Consider the following 16,549-nt stretch of genomic DNA (forward strand, 5'->3'; position numbering starts at 1 on the left):
AAAGCTTTTAAAGGATTTTAACAATTTTAAGTGCACTTTTTAACCCTTACCTCAGGTAAACTTTATAAAATTCTTCATCGAAAGTGTACAGAAACTCTGATATAATGTATAGATATGTAGATATAATTCTTATATAATATATTGATATAATATTTACATAGGATGAAAAAAATCCAATCCTAAACTCCATGTTCTTTCCATTTTTTTTTGCACTTTAACATAGCAGATCATGAAGGTTTTGAGAATCAGATAATTGATTCAATTTAGTGTGGTTGCTATACAACTATGAACTGATTCAAATAACTGAGATTAAAAAAGACATATCTCACATTATATATCACAGTATAAAATGTATGTACGATACTGAGCACAGGAAACTGGCTCTGTCTTGGCTGAGGTTGTTACTGCTCAGGTCCAGCTCTGACAGGCCGACGGTGTTCAAGCTTAGCGCAGGGGCCAAGAAATGAAAAATGTTGTTGGTCAGGGAACAATTAGCCAGCCTGTAAGAGAGAAGATGAGAGGACAATCGTTATTGGACAGGAACACTGACAGCTAAACAAAAAAAACATAATAATCTTATACATAGTAATGTGAATGGAGTGCATGATGGAGTTTTAGAGAGTTGGAGAAACTGAAATTTAAAGATATTCTGAATTTGAATGTTGTTTTTCTAAAATTTTTTAAAAATTTTGTTATAAGCCATTTAAATTGTATTCAGCTCTACCTCAGGATCTTTAGAGTGCATTGTCTGTTGTGTAGGCCAGTGAAGATTCTCGTTACACCCGCATCTCCGAGATTGTTATGGCTCAGACTCAGCTCTCTCAGACTCGAGTTCTGAAGCGTTTTGACCAGAGCGGGGCATATTTCTGAGTCAAGGTCACATTGGTCCAAACTGTATGAACAAATTCAGTGATCAGTCAACACCATTTCAATCATCTTTTATCATTTAATATTTCCTCCCAATCCAGTACAGCTTGTATCTTGTACCTGACAGGATGCACATAGTTGTACCTTAAATTAGCTTTGCTACACTTAGGTTATTCTTTCTTTCTTGTTAATCTTGTTTCTAAGTGCTGTTATGACTCTTTTGTTGTACTTTCTTGCTTTGCTCAGGTAAATTGATGAGTTTGATACTTTTCTTTTCTACTTGAGTAAACCTCAGGTGTAATATTTGAAGCTACACTTTAGTAATTTGGCTATTTTTAAATCTCCGGACACTTAAAGTGTTAAGCGCTTAATTTCTGTCTGTTATAATTCTGTCTCCGTCTATTGATGATCCCTATTAAAAGGTCATTTGTCTTCCAGTCTGTACAGCTTCAGTCTAAAAATTGCTACACGGTGTTCACCATAATGTCTGAAGAGTGCAGGAGGGCTGTCTGATAGCTGCACACAGCTTCTCCGTCGCAGTCTTGCCAGGGAAATTCTTACTTAGATCCAGGCATCTCAGGCATGTGGGGTTTGATTTCAGAGCCGAAGCAATGTCAAAGAATCCTCGCTCTGTGAATCCGCAAGATGAGAGCCTGAACACAGAGAACAGAGAACTTAAGATCTCAATCTTCTCATGATACAAAAAGCACCTTAATAATATGCGCACCATATATTAAGATATTATTACAGAAATCTTATCCAATCTCTTTCCAAGAGTTCTGCAACTGGGCATAATCCTGTTGCCCAGTTATTTATCAGACTAAAGAAAAGAAACAGATATTTTCTTTTACATACAGTACCATGTTGCCAACATCTGTTTGCCTTACTTCAGGGACTGAAGTTTACAATTTGTTTTGCTCAGTAATTCAGGGAAGACTCTTGCACCCAAGTCTCCGATGGTGTTCTCGCTCAGATCCAAGTATTTAAGGTGAAACGATGTGGTACTTGCAGCCGAGGCTAGAAAAGCACACCATTCCTTTTTGATGTTACAATGCGCAAGCCTGTAAAACATACATCGTTTCTAGAATGAGAATATATGTTGAGGTGTTGGCATTAATCCAAATAATAAAGGGGTTGAAGGGACATTTTCATGCATCACCTCAGTGTTTCGATCCTGCTGTTGGGCAGTAAAGCCACGGGCTCAGTAAGAGCTTCACTTCCTATAAGATTGAAGCTCAGGTCCAGCTCTCTCAGGTGGCCATGGTTTGAAAGTAGAGCAGATGCTATATGAGAACACCCAGTTTTTGTCAATCCGCAAAATGCCAGTCTAGAATAAAAGACAAATATTCAATAATGTATGTGTATACTCTTGCATGAATGTCTAGGGAAACCCACTAGAGGGTGAGAAGTGCATAAAGTAGGTTCTTACTTCAGCACCTTCAGCCGACAGTTTGAATTCCACAATCCTTTGCTCAGTTGCGCCACTCCTTTGTCCTGCAGGAGATTGTAACTTAAATCGAGCTCTCTTATAGCACAAGTCTTCAACATAAGAATGCTGGCCAGTGAGTGACAGATGTTCTTTGTAAGGTTGCATGAAGACAATCTGAAAAGCAAAATCACTGAAGCTCAAAACACCACCATTATACCTGCCAATCTGTTGCCTTTGTTCTCTGATCTATATACTGCAAAATTAATGCAATCATAATCATACTAACATGACAGTCCGGGATGCCTTGGCTACAGGTTTTAACCGCTTGTATCCGTCATCTGACTTGATGTATTTTCTTAGATCAAACACCTCCAGGTTCTCATTGGTCAGCAACACAAACACCAAAGCGGACCACAGTGCTGGCGAGAGTTCTTCTGCCGAAAGACTCTTCGTGTTTAGGTAGGTTTGAATTTCCTGTACTAGAGAATGATCATTAAGCTCTTGCAGACAGTAGAACAAGTTAATAGCGCTCTCAGGCCTAATGTATTGCCCAAGCATGAACTTTATGTAGGTCACAGTTTCCTGGCAGGTATCAGCGCTAACTTTCTTCTGCAGTAAACTGCACAACATCTCCTGATTGGATTCCAGAGACAACCCGAGGAGGAACCGGAGGAAAAGGTCGAAGTGGCCTTGCTTTGAATTCAAAGCCAAATTCACTGCACTCTTGTGCAAATCAAAAATGGTTGAATTAAGGCAAAGTTTCTGCAGGTTATGATCTTGAACCTGGTCAGATTCAGTGATGCCAGTCCAGCAGAGGTGGACAAATAAAGCTGCAAGATATTCCTGAAAGCTCAAATGCACAAAGCTGTAGAACTTTTTCTGGAATAGTGCAAATTCCTCTTTGAAGATCTGTGTGCAAACTCCAGAATAAACAGATGCCTCTTTGACGTCAATGCCACATTCCTGCAGGTCTTCTTCATAGAAGATCAAGTCACCCTTATAAAGTTGCTGGAACGCTAGCTTTCCAAACGAAAGAAGGTTTTTCATGGTCAAGCAAGGCTGCAGGTCTTTACCTCTTGTATATTTCTCATGTCTCTGTACTGTCTGGAAGATCAAGAAATGGGTGTACATTTCAGTTAGTGATTTGGGAATGTGATGATTGTCTGATTCACACAACCGCCTCTCGAGCACTGTAGCAGAGATCCAGCAGAAGACAGGAATATGGCACATGATATGAAGGCTTCTGGAGGACTTTACATGATGGATTATTTTGTTGGCCAGACTTGGGTCACTGATTCTCTTATGGAAGTACTCCTCTTTCTGGAGGTCATTGAATCCTCTCACCTCTGTTACCTGGTCAATGTAGTGAGCAGGTAGCTGGTTAGCGGCTGCTGGTCGGGAAGTGATCCAAATCAGAGAGCATGGAAGCAGGTTCCCTGCTATAAGGTTTGTCAGAATTATCTCCAGAGATGTTGGTTTGGTTATATCCGAACATCTTTCGTCGTTTCTAAAGTCTAGAGGAAATCGACATTCGTCCAGGCCATCAAAGATGAAAATCACCTTGTAATTTTGGAGTTCTGAGAGGGGGAAGTTCTTAATATCCTTGAAAAAGCAGTGAAGAAGACCCTCCAAGGTGTGCTTCTCCTCTCTCATGAGATTTAGCTCCCTAAAAGGCAACGGAAACAAGAAATGTACATCTTGGTTGGCTTTTCCTTCAGCCCAGTCCAGGATAAATTTCTGGACCGAGAATGTTTTACCGATGCCAGCTACACCGTTGGTCAGGACAGTCCTGATGCATTTGTCTTGCCCTGGTAAAGGCTTAAAGATTTCGTTGCATTTGATCGCCGTTTCTTGTGCTGTTGGAACTCTGTTCAATGACTCAATCTGTCTCACTTCATGTTCATCATTGGGGGTCCCACATCCTCCCTCTGTGATGTAGAGCTCAGTGTAAATCTTGTTGAGAAGGGCCGGGTTTCCTTGCTTAGCGATTCCTTCAAACACATGCTGGCTCTTGTGCTTCAGGCTGGATTGGAGTTTTTTCTGAAGCTTATGTACATCTTCAACTAAAAATGGAAAAAAAAACATTCATTATACAACATGTAGGCTACAGATTACCTTACAGTATATCCATGTGATTTTAATTAATGGAAGAGTGTCTGGCTTACATTTGATCAGCTTTTCAACCAGGTCTTTTTCTTTCATGTCTCTTAAAATGTGAAGGGCGATCTTCAGAGATGCTTCTCTAACATTATTGCTGTCCTGATCTTCTTCTGAATTTTCCACAGATGCACCGTAACCTGGGCTGAGAATCTGGCTGATTTTCTTCATCTCCCGTTCCATCAAGCTCATGAACCTCTCTTCAAAGCTCTAATTTGAACATTTAAATCCATTAGACAGGAACGATACAAGAATATGAGAGAATGAAAGCCATTTTGTATGTAGTATTTTCTGTGTCATTTTACAGTTTTGTATAACCTCATAACCTCTAATTTAAACATTTTGTACTTAGATTGTCACCATTTACTTAATAGCTTTACCCTTAATGTGGCAGAAGGACACAACTTTTCACTCTGGTCAGATTGTCTTTCATGAACAAAGATCTCCTCTTTAAAGGAGGCTGATGGATCCATGGAATGTTCACTCTTCATTAACAGGCAGCTGGGACCATATGAGCGATCCTTTATTCTGGTAGTTAAAAGTAACCAGATAGAGAAGAGAGAAGTGTAAATAACCTTAAAATCTACCAATAGAAAGAAAGGAACTATCCATCTATATATCAAATGTAAACAGTACTGTACATTTGTTCAGCAGGTGCTCCGTCTTTAAATTTAAAGGGTGGATCCATTGACTGGTGACTCCTTATGGACAAGCAACCTGGAGGATATGAGCTTGTTGTCTGTTCAAAGCCCCTTAAGCATAAAACAGCATTGAATTATTTCTACTTTATTATGTACAGTAACTGAGGTAATTGTCATTCTATCATGTACATTAACCTTATAAGTGCACATTGTAGAAGTATAAATATTGACCAGTTCACCTGATGTACCTCTATGTACCTTGGCTATTAGTTTATGAACAAATGAATGCAATGATTGGAATTTACATCCAGAAATCTTCAATTTTTTTAACATGCTCGCCTAGCATGTGAGCAAGGATTGCAAGACAACTGAAGTGGGCTGTCAAACACAACGGCTCTAAACCTTTATTAAATACGCAGCTTATAGAGTAAGTGTATCCCATTTCCAACTTCCAATGACAGCGACTTATTCTACCTTCCTAGTTTGCTCTTAATGAAATTCCCTTAGACCAACCTGATGTCCTCCCATTTATGGCATTTGGCAGATGCATTTATCCAGAGCGACTAACAAATATGTCAATCTTATACAAGTGAGCAGTTGAGGTTTATAGGCCTTGTTCGGCCTAACAATGGTGGGATGTGAACTCATGGCCTTATGATCAGTAGTCCAACATCTTTTGTAAACGCATTTCTACAACGTGCACCAATATGATATGTGTACAGTACATGACAATAGCAACAATAAACTGTTGACTTGGTGAAGAATACAATCAGGATGAAATGACTTTCACACAAAGCTCAAAAATAGAGCTGATTATGTAAAGAATGAGATGGATATATGTACAGTATATACCTTTGCTGAAGTGTGTTATCTGCTTGCTTTAGTGTAACTGGGAGCTCCATGGAACTGTTACTCTTCATGGACAGGCAGATGGGACTGTATGGGCTGTCCTGCATTCTGCTAGTTAAAAGTGCACAGATAGAGAAGATAGAAGTGTAAATAACCTTTAAATCTACCAATAGAAGGAAAGGAATCTACCCATCTATATATCACACAAGAACTGTACTGTACATTAGTTCAGCAGTTGCTCCGTCTTTAAATTTGAAGGGTGGATCCATTGATTGGTGACTCCTTATGGACAAGCAACCAGGAGGATATGAGCTTGTTGTCTGTTCAAAGCCCCTTAAGCATAAAACAGCATTGAATTATTTCTACTTTATTATGTAACTGAGGCAATTGTCATTCTATCATGTACATTAACCTTATAAGTGCTGTCTGTTCAAAGCCCCTTAAACATAAAACAGAACTGATTTATTTCCACTTGATACATGGCAATAACTACAATAAACTGTTGAATCGGTGAAGAATACAATCAGGACACAATGAGTTTCACACAAAATTTTGAGATTAAAAATAGAGCTGATTATGTAAAGAATGAGATGGATATATGGATATACCATTGCTGAAGTGTGTTATCTGCCTGCTTTAGTGTAAGTGGGAGCTCCATGGAGCAGTTGCTCTTCATGGACAAGCAACTGGGGACCGGTGAGCATGATCTCCCGTGCTGTATGACAGCAGAAGCACTAGATGGTGGTAAAAATAAAGAAAAATAAAGAATTAATGTTTTTTTTTTCCTCTCATTTTTAAGCATTCTTTGATTTAGTAAAACAATGTTTTGTTTTGCTACTTTGCTCAAGTACTCATGAACATTAGAATGACTTTCAAATTGCATCACAGCCCTGGACCACATAACTAAAAACATTCGGTAAAATCCTGACAAGTATGTTAATCGATTTTGACCTTTGGTTATGTTATGAATAAATTCAATCACGTTTTATTTCACTGGAAAACCATTTCATTTCCTCACTATTGAAACAGATGTCTATTTGAGTAATACAATAATGGTTCCCTCAGGATATCAGGGACACTTATTACATCTGAGACATGAGAATATTTAAGTATTAAATATTAACATTATATGGACATGAATGTAATGTTTTTGACCCAGTCTGGGATTTGAGGTTATTTTATATCAGTCTTCACTCGGTGGTCTGACAGGCACTCACATATCATCTGAAGTGATTGGATATGTGTAAAAATTATTGTTTTGAAGCCAGGAACACATCATGCTTAAATAAAATGGAGAGGAATATTATTGCTTTCAGACTGTTGTCTTTGGGTCACAGCTATGTGGTTTTTCAGCGTTTGTGCTGTATATTAATACCAAATGACAGACAGAATGAGTTTTTGGTCGGTCGAGTTGAGGTTGGAAGAGAATTTCTGACAAATGTCTGACATTGTCAATATGTACAGAAACGCACAGTCTCTTACTTTTCTGCACCAAGAGCCTTCGCAGGGTTTGTAGGTAAACTTCCTTCATCTTTGTAGTCCTCTTTCACGTCAGGGACATTGTCACATTCCTGGTCTTCAGTGGGGACCCATTTGCTGTCCATCCTCCTTCACACACCTGCATCACCTGTACGGATTAAATACAGTCCCACTGTGGACTACCATTGGAAACATCTAAAAATTAATAAACAAGAAATAAAAGCCTTGGGCTAAGAACTTTAGAATCAAAAGATTCGACACAGCAATATTGATTCACTCATTCCTTTCGTGTGTTTAGGTTTGTACGCCAGTTTTATTTTAGAATTTGACATTATTATTATTATTATTATTATTATTATTAGTAGTAGTAGTAGTAGTAGTAGTAGTATGTCTTAACAACCGGTTTTATGTATAACACCTGCAGAACTTCTCAGTATAAACGCCCTGACTTTGATTGACTAAATTCTAAAACTCGATTCATTCCTGTTTGTGAATCGATTCACTTGGTTTATTTAAATCGACTATTGAAGAATATCAATTCGCGACATGTTCCTCACCTCGAGCGGTTTCTAAAACAAACTTTATTCCTTTCTCATCACACATGTATAAACAGGAACAAAGATTCTTCCATTATATTACGGAAAAGAAGAAAGACTTGTTCCTGCTTGTGAATCGATTCACATGATTCACTTTATAGGAATCGTTGAGGAATACGACAACAACTCCGTTTCTAAAACAAACTAAGTTACTTTACACATATTTACAAACGCCAAACCTTTCCATATTCCAAATGTATTCATGTAAAGTCCGTGAAACAAACATATTTGGATTATTTTACCGAAATGTATGTCAGCACAAACATTAACATCATAATAATCCCATAGACTAGCATCTGTTAGCATGTTTAACTTAATAATGTGTCTTTAAAAGGGCTAATCTGCTGATTAAACCGATCACTGAAGGTTACTTACTTGTCAGATTCTTTACTAGACCCTTCAGTTTAAGTTATGAGTAATAACTTGTTATGTAAGTTTCGGTTTCAGTTCTTGTCCCTTTAAAAGAATTAACTCTTTCTATGCCAAACTAATTCTTTCTCCAGTACCAAACAAATTCTCCTAAGTGATTCTTCCAGTGCTGACAGGTTCACATTAATACACTAATTCTTATATATTATTATTATTTCTATTGTATAACAGCTCATTCACAAGGACTTGGATGGCAGATGCTGCTCTTCAGGATGGACGACATGGACTTTCCAGCTTATCAGCGTGGCTTGCGAAGGAACATCTTCACAACAGCTAGCAGGAACTTTCTTCTAAAATATTAGAAAAAAGATTCAGCTACAGACCCTACGCTTACACCATCCTATCTTTAATGATAGTGGGATGTGGAAGCTCAGTGGTTAAGGTGTTGGACAACTGATCGGAAGGTCATGGGTTTGTACTCCAGAACCAAGCTGCCACTGCTGGGCCCCTGAGCAAGGCCCTTAACCCTCAATTGCTCAGTTGAAAGTCACTGTCTGCTAAATGACATAAATGTAAATGTAATGATTTTCTATTACAGCAAGTGTTTTATTCCACACTTCACTAGATATCAATAACTACAGCATACTTGGAACATATGATGGATCTATTGTCTAGTACAATTTAACTAAAAAAGGGTTTGAACGCAAATGCATTTAGCTGATTTTATTTATTTATTATAAAATATTAAATAATGATAATTAAACGAGTTCTTATTTAGACAAAATCTCTTAAACTAAATATCTGAATGTTGTGCTGTGTTGGTTGTTTACTCAAGTATTTTGGCCTGGCAATGTTGGTCTTTCATTAATTTTTATATTATAAAAAAAATGTATTCATTAATATTTGTGTACAATTATTTCTATTATTAGTACCATATTATTATTATTTTTTAATTATTCAAACCTAGTCTATTTTTTTTTTTTTGGTGCATACATATAACCATATACTATTTTTTCCAAATTTGTCTTTAAATTCAAGTCCCCAGCAAACGTCTATATTAAAATGAACATGTAAAGGCTCCAGCTGTGTCCGAACAGAACATCTCTTTATTCATCAAACTGAAATACGAAAAACAAAAGATTGGAATCAACACCCCATTTAAATACAAAAAATAATAATAATAATAATATTAATAATATAATAGTAATAACCATACCTAAATAAAAATCAATGTCATATTCATTTTGCATATCAAAGATCCATTCAGTAATAATTACAATCTGAACACTTCATAAACCGCTCGAGCAGATCTGTACACAAACTCTGATTTAGAAACTAGTAACATTAACGATATTACAAAGATCTCATCTTGAAAAATAATTCAAATGAATAACATCTTAGCAATTAGCATCATAAAATTAGATATTTATATATCTCCACATAAAAATACAAAATAATGTTAATGACATGTATGAAAATTATTCCAAGTATTTTTCAACACTATTAAAGTGAAATAAAAAAAAGGATAAAACAAGATGAAATGAAATAGAAATGCATGAAAAAGTCTCCTTAGTTTTTTTTTTTCTTAGCAAAAACGCTATCCAAAATAAACTACAATCATTTACATCGTTACAAAGAGATCTGGGTTGTTGTTGTTGTTCTTTCTTGTTTTTTTTTTGTTTTTTTTTTTTAAAAATAGTCGCAATGAAAAAAAGGGGTTCGTCTTTTAGTTTTCCGACCATAAAAAAATGACAACCGTGAATCGGAACTCTGCAAAATAGGCAATGACAAAAATAAATCTGCGTTTAAAAAGGTATACACTGTAATTCTCACTATTCTTTTATACAAACGTTAGAAACGGTATTGCACGACACGACACAGATCCGAGGTTAGTCAGCCTTTCAAAGTGTGTTCAAGTTTCTGCACGTCAGTGAGGGGGAGAGACGGAGAGGCTCAAGTGTTTTCCATAAAAATTAATAATAATAATAAGATAAAAAAAAAACTTCAAAATATATAATAAAATAACTCAATATATTAGGTTTAAATCACATTAAAATGTTCAAAAGCAACTATATATTAATGAATCTAAGACTGTACACGTCATTGCATGGGTATTTTGATTGAACGTGTTTTTTTTTCTTCTTCTCATATATTTCCACCTGATGAATCATAAATAATTGGGGGGGGATGAATAAGTGAAATAGAAAAATACAATCCAATCTACAAAAATAGAAATAAATATGACTTCGTACAAAAGACAAGGAGAGGTAAAACAAAACGGAAAAAAAACGAGAGAGAGGGAGAGAGAGACAGAGAGAGAGAGCGAGAGAGAGAGAGAGAGAGAGAGAGAGAGAGGACACAGTACTGAGCACAATGTCCAGCTACAGCAGTGTTAAAGGGATTACGTGACACTATTAGAAAGTTACTTCATCTCATTCAGGACACGGGTCTTTTTTTTTTTCTCTTCTCTCTTCGACCATCGTTCACATCCCATAATAGATACGACTCAATCACACTCTATTGTGTGCACCAAATTTCAAACAAGTTAGCACGAATAAACATTTTTTAAATAATCTGGTATAGTTAATAAAAAGGTAGTTTTTCAAAGACGCTAAATAAAACGTGAATAAAGGTGTAGGTTTGTGTGTGTGTGTGTGTGTGTGTGTGTGTTGGAGTGTACAGTAGACTTCAGTATCGATCCGATAACATCGATGTGCTACGGACGTAGAGTACAGTAGTGCACGTGATCGTGTGACGACAGACGTGAATAAATACTTAACAATAAATAGTTAATAACAATAAAAACGCAAACAGATGCAAATCAAGGTCACTGAGCACACAAAGGGCACTGAACATATTACCAACGCCACAAGCACAGCGAGAAAGGACTCTAGCTAGCTTAGCTAGATGCACAGAGAGAGACTACATTGAGTACAGTACCGAAACGTGGCGTAGAGCGCCGGCCGGCGTCTACAGATTGTCCCTAACACTGTCACAGAGTTGCACTTCATTACAGAGACGAGACGAAGAAAATTTGTGCAGAAAACTACAAACAAAAATATATCAAGTTACTGGGTTGCATTTAATCGAAAACTTAAAAATCCTTCTTTTAGGTCCATGTGTGCCTGTACTAACTCTACTCGACGTCTCCGCTTAGTTATTTGTCAACAGTGTGGAAAGAAGAAGAAGAAGAAGAAGACGAGAACAACATCCATCACAAAAGACAAATATCAGCTCTGCACGCTCTGGTAGCTACACAGCTAAAGCTACAACTGACGTCTAGTTAGGGCTACGGTAAATACGCCGCTAGAACATCGTCCGTTTGAGAAACGATCTCTCTTCGTTTCTTGATAGTCGTTTTTCACACAGTGTAGTCTCACTGGATGAAGGAGGTTTGAGTATTCCTCATAATGAGAAATTTCTTGGTTGTTGTTTATTTCGCATGATGCAGAGGTGTCAAAGTTGAGAAAATCCTAGTTAATAAAATATATCCAAATATATTAAAATATGTTTTTGTCTGCTTTTTGAAACAAAACTATAAGATAAGCGCAAGTCAATAATGAAAATCATAATTGTCAGGTATCTAGCAGGAGGACAAAAATCTAAGCAAAAACGCTAGGCTGAACGTGTAAATATATTGGCACCTCTGCATAACGTTTTACAAACACAACGTTCAAAATATGCGGAATAAAGTGTAGCATAAGTCAGCTACGATGTTCTGTCCTTCGGGTTATGACGCAAGCTACCTGGGCTAATTATCCTTTTAGCTTGCTATTGAACTTCTGTAGTTTCAGTTTAAGTCAAGTTTAATGGTCCAGTGAACAACAAAGTTTCATCAGCAGTGTTAACAAGAACTCTGAGGAATAAAAAACAACCAAAAAAAGCCACTAGCATCCTGGTTACATTAGATCATATGTGTGGTAAAAACCATCAGCTAGCTAATGAATATGCTAGATATAATGTTTTAACTTTCTAGCGATTCTTTTTTGACTCAGTATTCAGTGAGGTGAGTTTTCTGTTCAACAAACACGTTAGCATGAATGCTAGTAAAACCCTAGCATCCTGGATACCTCAGCTCCTCTGTGTAGTAAAAAAGATCAGGGAGCTATCGAATATAACATTTCTTTTTCTTTTTTTTTCTTCTTTTTGAGTCAATATTCAAATTCAAATAGTATTCCATGGATTTTGTTAAAAAAAAATAAAATAAAAAATGTCATATGTATGGGCTTGTAAATAATTTTCAGCTAGCAACAGCTGACCTGCGTGAGTGACAGGAGCACCGAAACTAGCGATGGTGAAACGTTCCGCTATGTACATTATTTCTAATCTAAATACTGACATGAACACACACACACACACACACACACACACACACACACACACACAAGACGGACAAGAGCACTATACGGCACACTGATTCTTCACTAAGTGATACACTAAATGGCGCTAACCGAAAAGCTAGCGACGCTATGTGTGTAAACAAATACCATCTCGAAGCATGCAAAGGTGTTTAGTACGCATTTTCGACATAATATTCTTTAATGCTTACCGTTAGCGATAGTATCTTGCACTTGAGAGCAAATCTTTTTAAATCTCTCGTGCTATATATTGTAAATGACTGATAAATTGAATCCCGTGTGTCTTTCTCGCTCTAGAAGCCTAACGCATGCAAGTGATGCAAAGACACACGCAAACGTGAGTTATACGTAATAATGGCGTTATATAATCGCAACAATAAGTCTAGTTATTCGTTATAGCAGCAAAGCTTATCATATACCTCGCTTGAGATTCAATTGTGACACAGGCGTAAGCAATTAGCTATTAGTCAGGCCAATTATAGAAATTAACATTTTGTTTTAGAATTTTTTTAAACCTCTTAAAGGGACGGGTTGGAAATAAATTAAAGGAGTTTTTTGTTTTAGCTTAAATTAAGTCGATTAGCAAGACAAGCTCGATGTTGAATAAAAAAATGTATTGCTGCTCAAACGTAAGTGTTAACATGAACAAACCTGCTTTGATTACGTTCTGCAACATTATATGTAACTTGGAATGGATAAAACTTTCAGTGTGTCATTGTTTAATAAATAAAACACTGCCATGCTCGGAATAAAACACGAAAGGACATGACGTTAACGGGGAAAAAAAACACCGGTCAGTGGTTCTTTTCCTAGAGCAACATGTCCTGTTGTGTTTTATTTCATACATAGAGTCCAGCTACATTTACGCTCTGAAACTTTAGCCGATAGAGCCAAAGGGGGATAAATGATAAACTGTGATAAGGAAAAAAAAATGTGTTGTCGAAGATGGTGAGCTGCGTGATAATAAAAATAATCTGCCTCAGTAATATAAAGAAATATTTGTGGAAAAAAATTTGGTTTGTTAATTGATTAGATTTTTGCTCCTGGCTGATTGAATACTTTTGAAATAGCGTGAATTAGATTTGTTTGTTTTGTTTTTTTACCCCAAAACCTTTCCAAAATTGACATAACAAAGGTGAGAATATTACTTTTTTCGTTACCTTTGGTAAAGACCCTCGGCAGGTTTCTATGTCAGCAGGGGAGCTTACTGATATCTCCGCTCCTAGTTCAGCACGAGTTTGCGTTTTTCCCGATGACGACGAGGCTCCCCGAAATCACATCAAGTGTTTATCAAGAGACGATTGCGCACTTTGCCCTCGGCGTTTTTTTTTTTCTCGTTTGTTTGTTTGTTTTTTTTAGCAGCAGACAGACAGACAGACTGCCCTCTCATGCGAAAGACATTCTCATATTTACTTGTTAAATCTGACATATAAAAATAATTTGAGAAAAAAAAAAACCCTCTTCTGTTATTTTCCTTAAAAAAAAAAAAAAAACTAAAACAAAATACCGAAGTACTACAAAGGCCTGAGATGTAGGGACTGAGGATAGGGTAGAGAAGAGAAAAGTGTGTGATTTGGTGAAACGAATGAGGCATGTAGTGTTTCTGGCTGCTACAAAAGATAAAGATAAATATATCCATAGATCTCTATATACTGTATACTGTTAGGTGATCTATACTGATAGCACAGGCTCGAAGGCGGCGCTTGTTTCCTGGTGGTTTGTTAGTTCCAGCGGAAGTGAATCTGGCGCGGCCGGTCGGCTCCCTCTTTGACCAGCGGCTTATGGAACTCTCGGCCAGCACGCGAGTGGATGTTTGCCCAGCAGAACTCGCAGTAGTACTGCAGACATGTGACATTGGCGCAGAAGAAGGGCGCGAACTTGCCTCCGCAGCGAGCCCCCTGACACTCGTCACACAGCTGGTCGTCCAAAACGTAGGGCTTCACCTCCACCTGATACGAGACACAATTCAACTGAGATCAACTGCTCACTAGTGAATATCACGGCTCTGCTACAAACATGGAAGATGTTACTACAGGAATAACACACGTGACTCAAAGCGAACTGGAATTACTTTTATTTAGTAGCTTATTATTTTCCGGGAAATCGCACAATCTGACAAAATGGAAACGCTTAGTTTTTTATCCTTTTATAGCTACATTAAATGCTGTGGAAGTTGGTTCACGTTATCGCTTGCGTTCCAGCAGTTATATAAACAGTCGTTTCATCACCACTGTCTGTTGTTCTTTTTCTCTTAAAATGATTTTATTTATGCAGATAAATGTTCCAAACTGTCATTTACAAAACACTGAACATTTACAAAATACTGAAATTCTGACGTACTTTTTTTACTTTGTTTGCTAAATCATAGCTGAGTCAGGGCTGCCGCTATAGGAGACGAAGGACCAATCAGAACGGAGAATCCGTGCAGTAAAGTGTAACGATGCTGTCTGGTTAAAAGGAACGGCAATGACTAGGGAAATAGTTGCTCTGCTTTAATAAGATATTTCTTGACCTTTTTTTTTAAATCGTTTATTTGCACTGCGTCAGCATTCTGAGTTTGAGATTGTAAAATAATATTTGGAAAGCCAGGTCAGTTACGGCTGAGGTTTGAGCGATGGGCGGAGTCAGCGGTCTATCATATTCGCAGACTTACGTGGATGATTCATCAAAGGTTGTTTAAACAGTGAATTTGCTACAGATTATTTATGTGTAGTTTACATTCCTGGCAGTAAACTAAATCAGTTCCAGTGAATTTCAGTATTCAGCCACATCAACTATGATCGGTTTCCTTACCCGTTTGTCAATGTCTCCGTGCTGCAGCTGGACGAATCGGGCACTGATGGCAGCAATGTAGCTCTGCTGATTGGAGAAGGCCACTCGGCCCGCCCCTTTCGGGTACTTCAGCTCGGGGTCAGTGTCGATCCCGGCGTAACACACGCCGCCGTACAGACGGTCCATGATCATCGCCAATTCAACTGCAGAGTTTAAAAGAAGATTCACATTTTGAAAAAAGACCCAAGAAAATCAAGCAATCTTGGCCACAACAGTCACAAAAAAGACTCAAAGGGACTGAACCATATACAACGAGTCATATTTATTGTACGGCTTGAAAGCCGTGTACCACCAGGAGGTGCTGTCAGACCAAAAGATGCCAGGATAGTTTCAGCAACTCAGGATCGTTTTGCTTGGAAATGTTGTTGTAATGTAAAATTATTATTATTAGGAAACAAAACGGCCTGTGGGTTACACGAAAATACGGAGTTTGCTGCTTAACTCAACAAGGATTGAGTCTTAATCCAGCTTTTAAGCAATACCATCTTAAAGCCGTGCCACTGAGGGAGATGACGATGGGCTCGGCTCTGCTTGCACGTTTACACAAGTCATCCCCAACACAAGATCATATACGTCTCCAACGAGGCGTCTCGACAGCTTTAGGCTTCTTGTGAAATCAGTGAAAAGCCTGAAGGTTTTACCTGCTCTCAGAGGACGGGGAACTCCGCCTACAAAGATGGTCTTGCGAGGGTCGAGAGGCTGAGAGCCGTCCATCACAAAATCACTGTCACTCAGGTTCCACGGGCGGATCTGAACCTGAAACACGTAGATGTTAGACCACAATTAATCACACATACACACACACACACACACACACACACACACACAGCTACATGCATCTGGAAACTCTAGTAACCAGCAACAATAAAACCAGGAATCAAAAATCCAGACACTGGGAGGACATGCAAATAAATAAATCAATTCTAAATTCAAATCCCAGGTCCACCAAACTGCCACTGCTGGGTCCCTGAG

General features: G+C 37.8%; 2 protein-coding genes across 10 annotated transcripts in view; both read right to left on the bottom strand.

Annotated features, from left to right (window-relative positions):
* LOC132862110 (NACHT, LRR and PYD domains-containing protein 3-like) lies at positions 1–14,040 on the bottom strand. 4 transcript variants are annotated; one of them, XM_060893971.1, is made up of 15 exons: positions 13,906–14,040; positions 7,426–7,570; positions 6,552–6,677; positions 6,166–6,276; positions 5,947–6,054; positions 5,095–5,205; positions 4,834–4,981; positions 4,462–4,663; positions 2,583–4,359; positions 2,297–2,470; positions 2,027–2,194; positions 1,755–1,928; positions 1,347–1,520; positions 725–892; positions 1–500 (listed from the first exon to the last, which is right to left on the bottom strand). In XM_060893971.1, exons 2-15 carry the CDS (start codon positions 7,545–7,547, stop codon positions 338–340), a joined length of 3,726 nt encoding a protein of 1,241 aa, XP_060749954.1. In that variant the 5' UTR covers positions 7,548–7,570; positions 13,906–14,040; the 3' UTR covers positions 1–337. The 4 variants fall into 4 exon arrangements, with proteins under 4 accessions (XP_060749954.1, XP_060749956.1, XP_060749953.1 ...); XM_060893973.1 differs by lacking the exon at positions 13,906–14,040 and adding an exon at positions 8,394–8,481 and having other exon boundaries at positions 5,947–6,051; XM_060893970.1 differs by lacking the exon at positions 13,906–14,040 and adding an exon at positions 8,394–8,481.
* Positions 9,472–16,549, bottom strand: part of cpeb2 (cytoplasmic polyadenylation element binding protein 2) — a 22,635-nt gene continuing 15,557 nt past the window's right edge. For all 6 annotated transcript variants that reach the window (XM_060893974.1, XM_060893980.1, XM_060893979.1 and 3 more), the window contains 3 exons: positions 16,219–16,333; positions 15,539–15,720; positions 9,472–14,694 (listed from right to left, as the gene is read on the bottom strand). In XM_060893974.1, the coding sequence (XP_060749957.1) occupies positions 14,467–14,694; positions 15,539–15,720; positions 16,219–16,333 (525 nt within the window). In that variant the 3' untranslated portion in view covers positions 9,472–14,466. The remainder of the gene's footprint in view (positions 14,695–15,538; positions 15,721–16,218; positions 16,334–16,549) is intronic.

This window comes from Tachysurus vachellii, chromosome 19, assembly GCF_030014155.1.
Source record: "Tachysurus vachellii isolate PV-2020 chromosome 19, HZAU_Pvac_v1, whole genome shotgun sequence".
Taxonomy (NCBI): Eukaryota; Metazoa; Chordata; class Actinopteri; order Siluriformes; family Bagridae; genus Tachysurus; species Tachysurus vachellii.

What these genes read in the sequence shown, in the direction of transcription:
- LOC132862110 (XM_060893971.1), bottom strand. Translation starts at nt 7,547, where the DNA reads ATGGACAGCAAATGGGTCCCCACTGAAGACCAGGAATGTGACAATGTC. An exon ending in AAGGCTCTTGGTGCAGAAAA is followed by an intron (nt 6,678 to 7,425) that starts GTAAGAGACTGT and finishes ACCACCATCTAG; the next exon opens with TGCTTCTGCTGTCATACAGC. An exon ending in GGTTGAAAAGCTGATCAAAT is followed by an intron (nt 4,360 to 4,461) that starts GTAAGCCAGACA and finishes TTCCATTTTTAG; the next exon opens with TTGAAGATGTACATAAGCTT.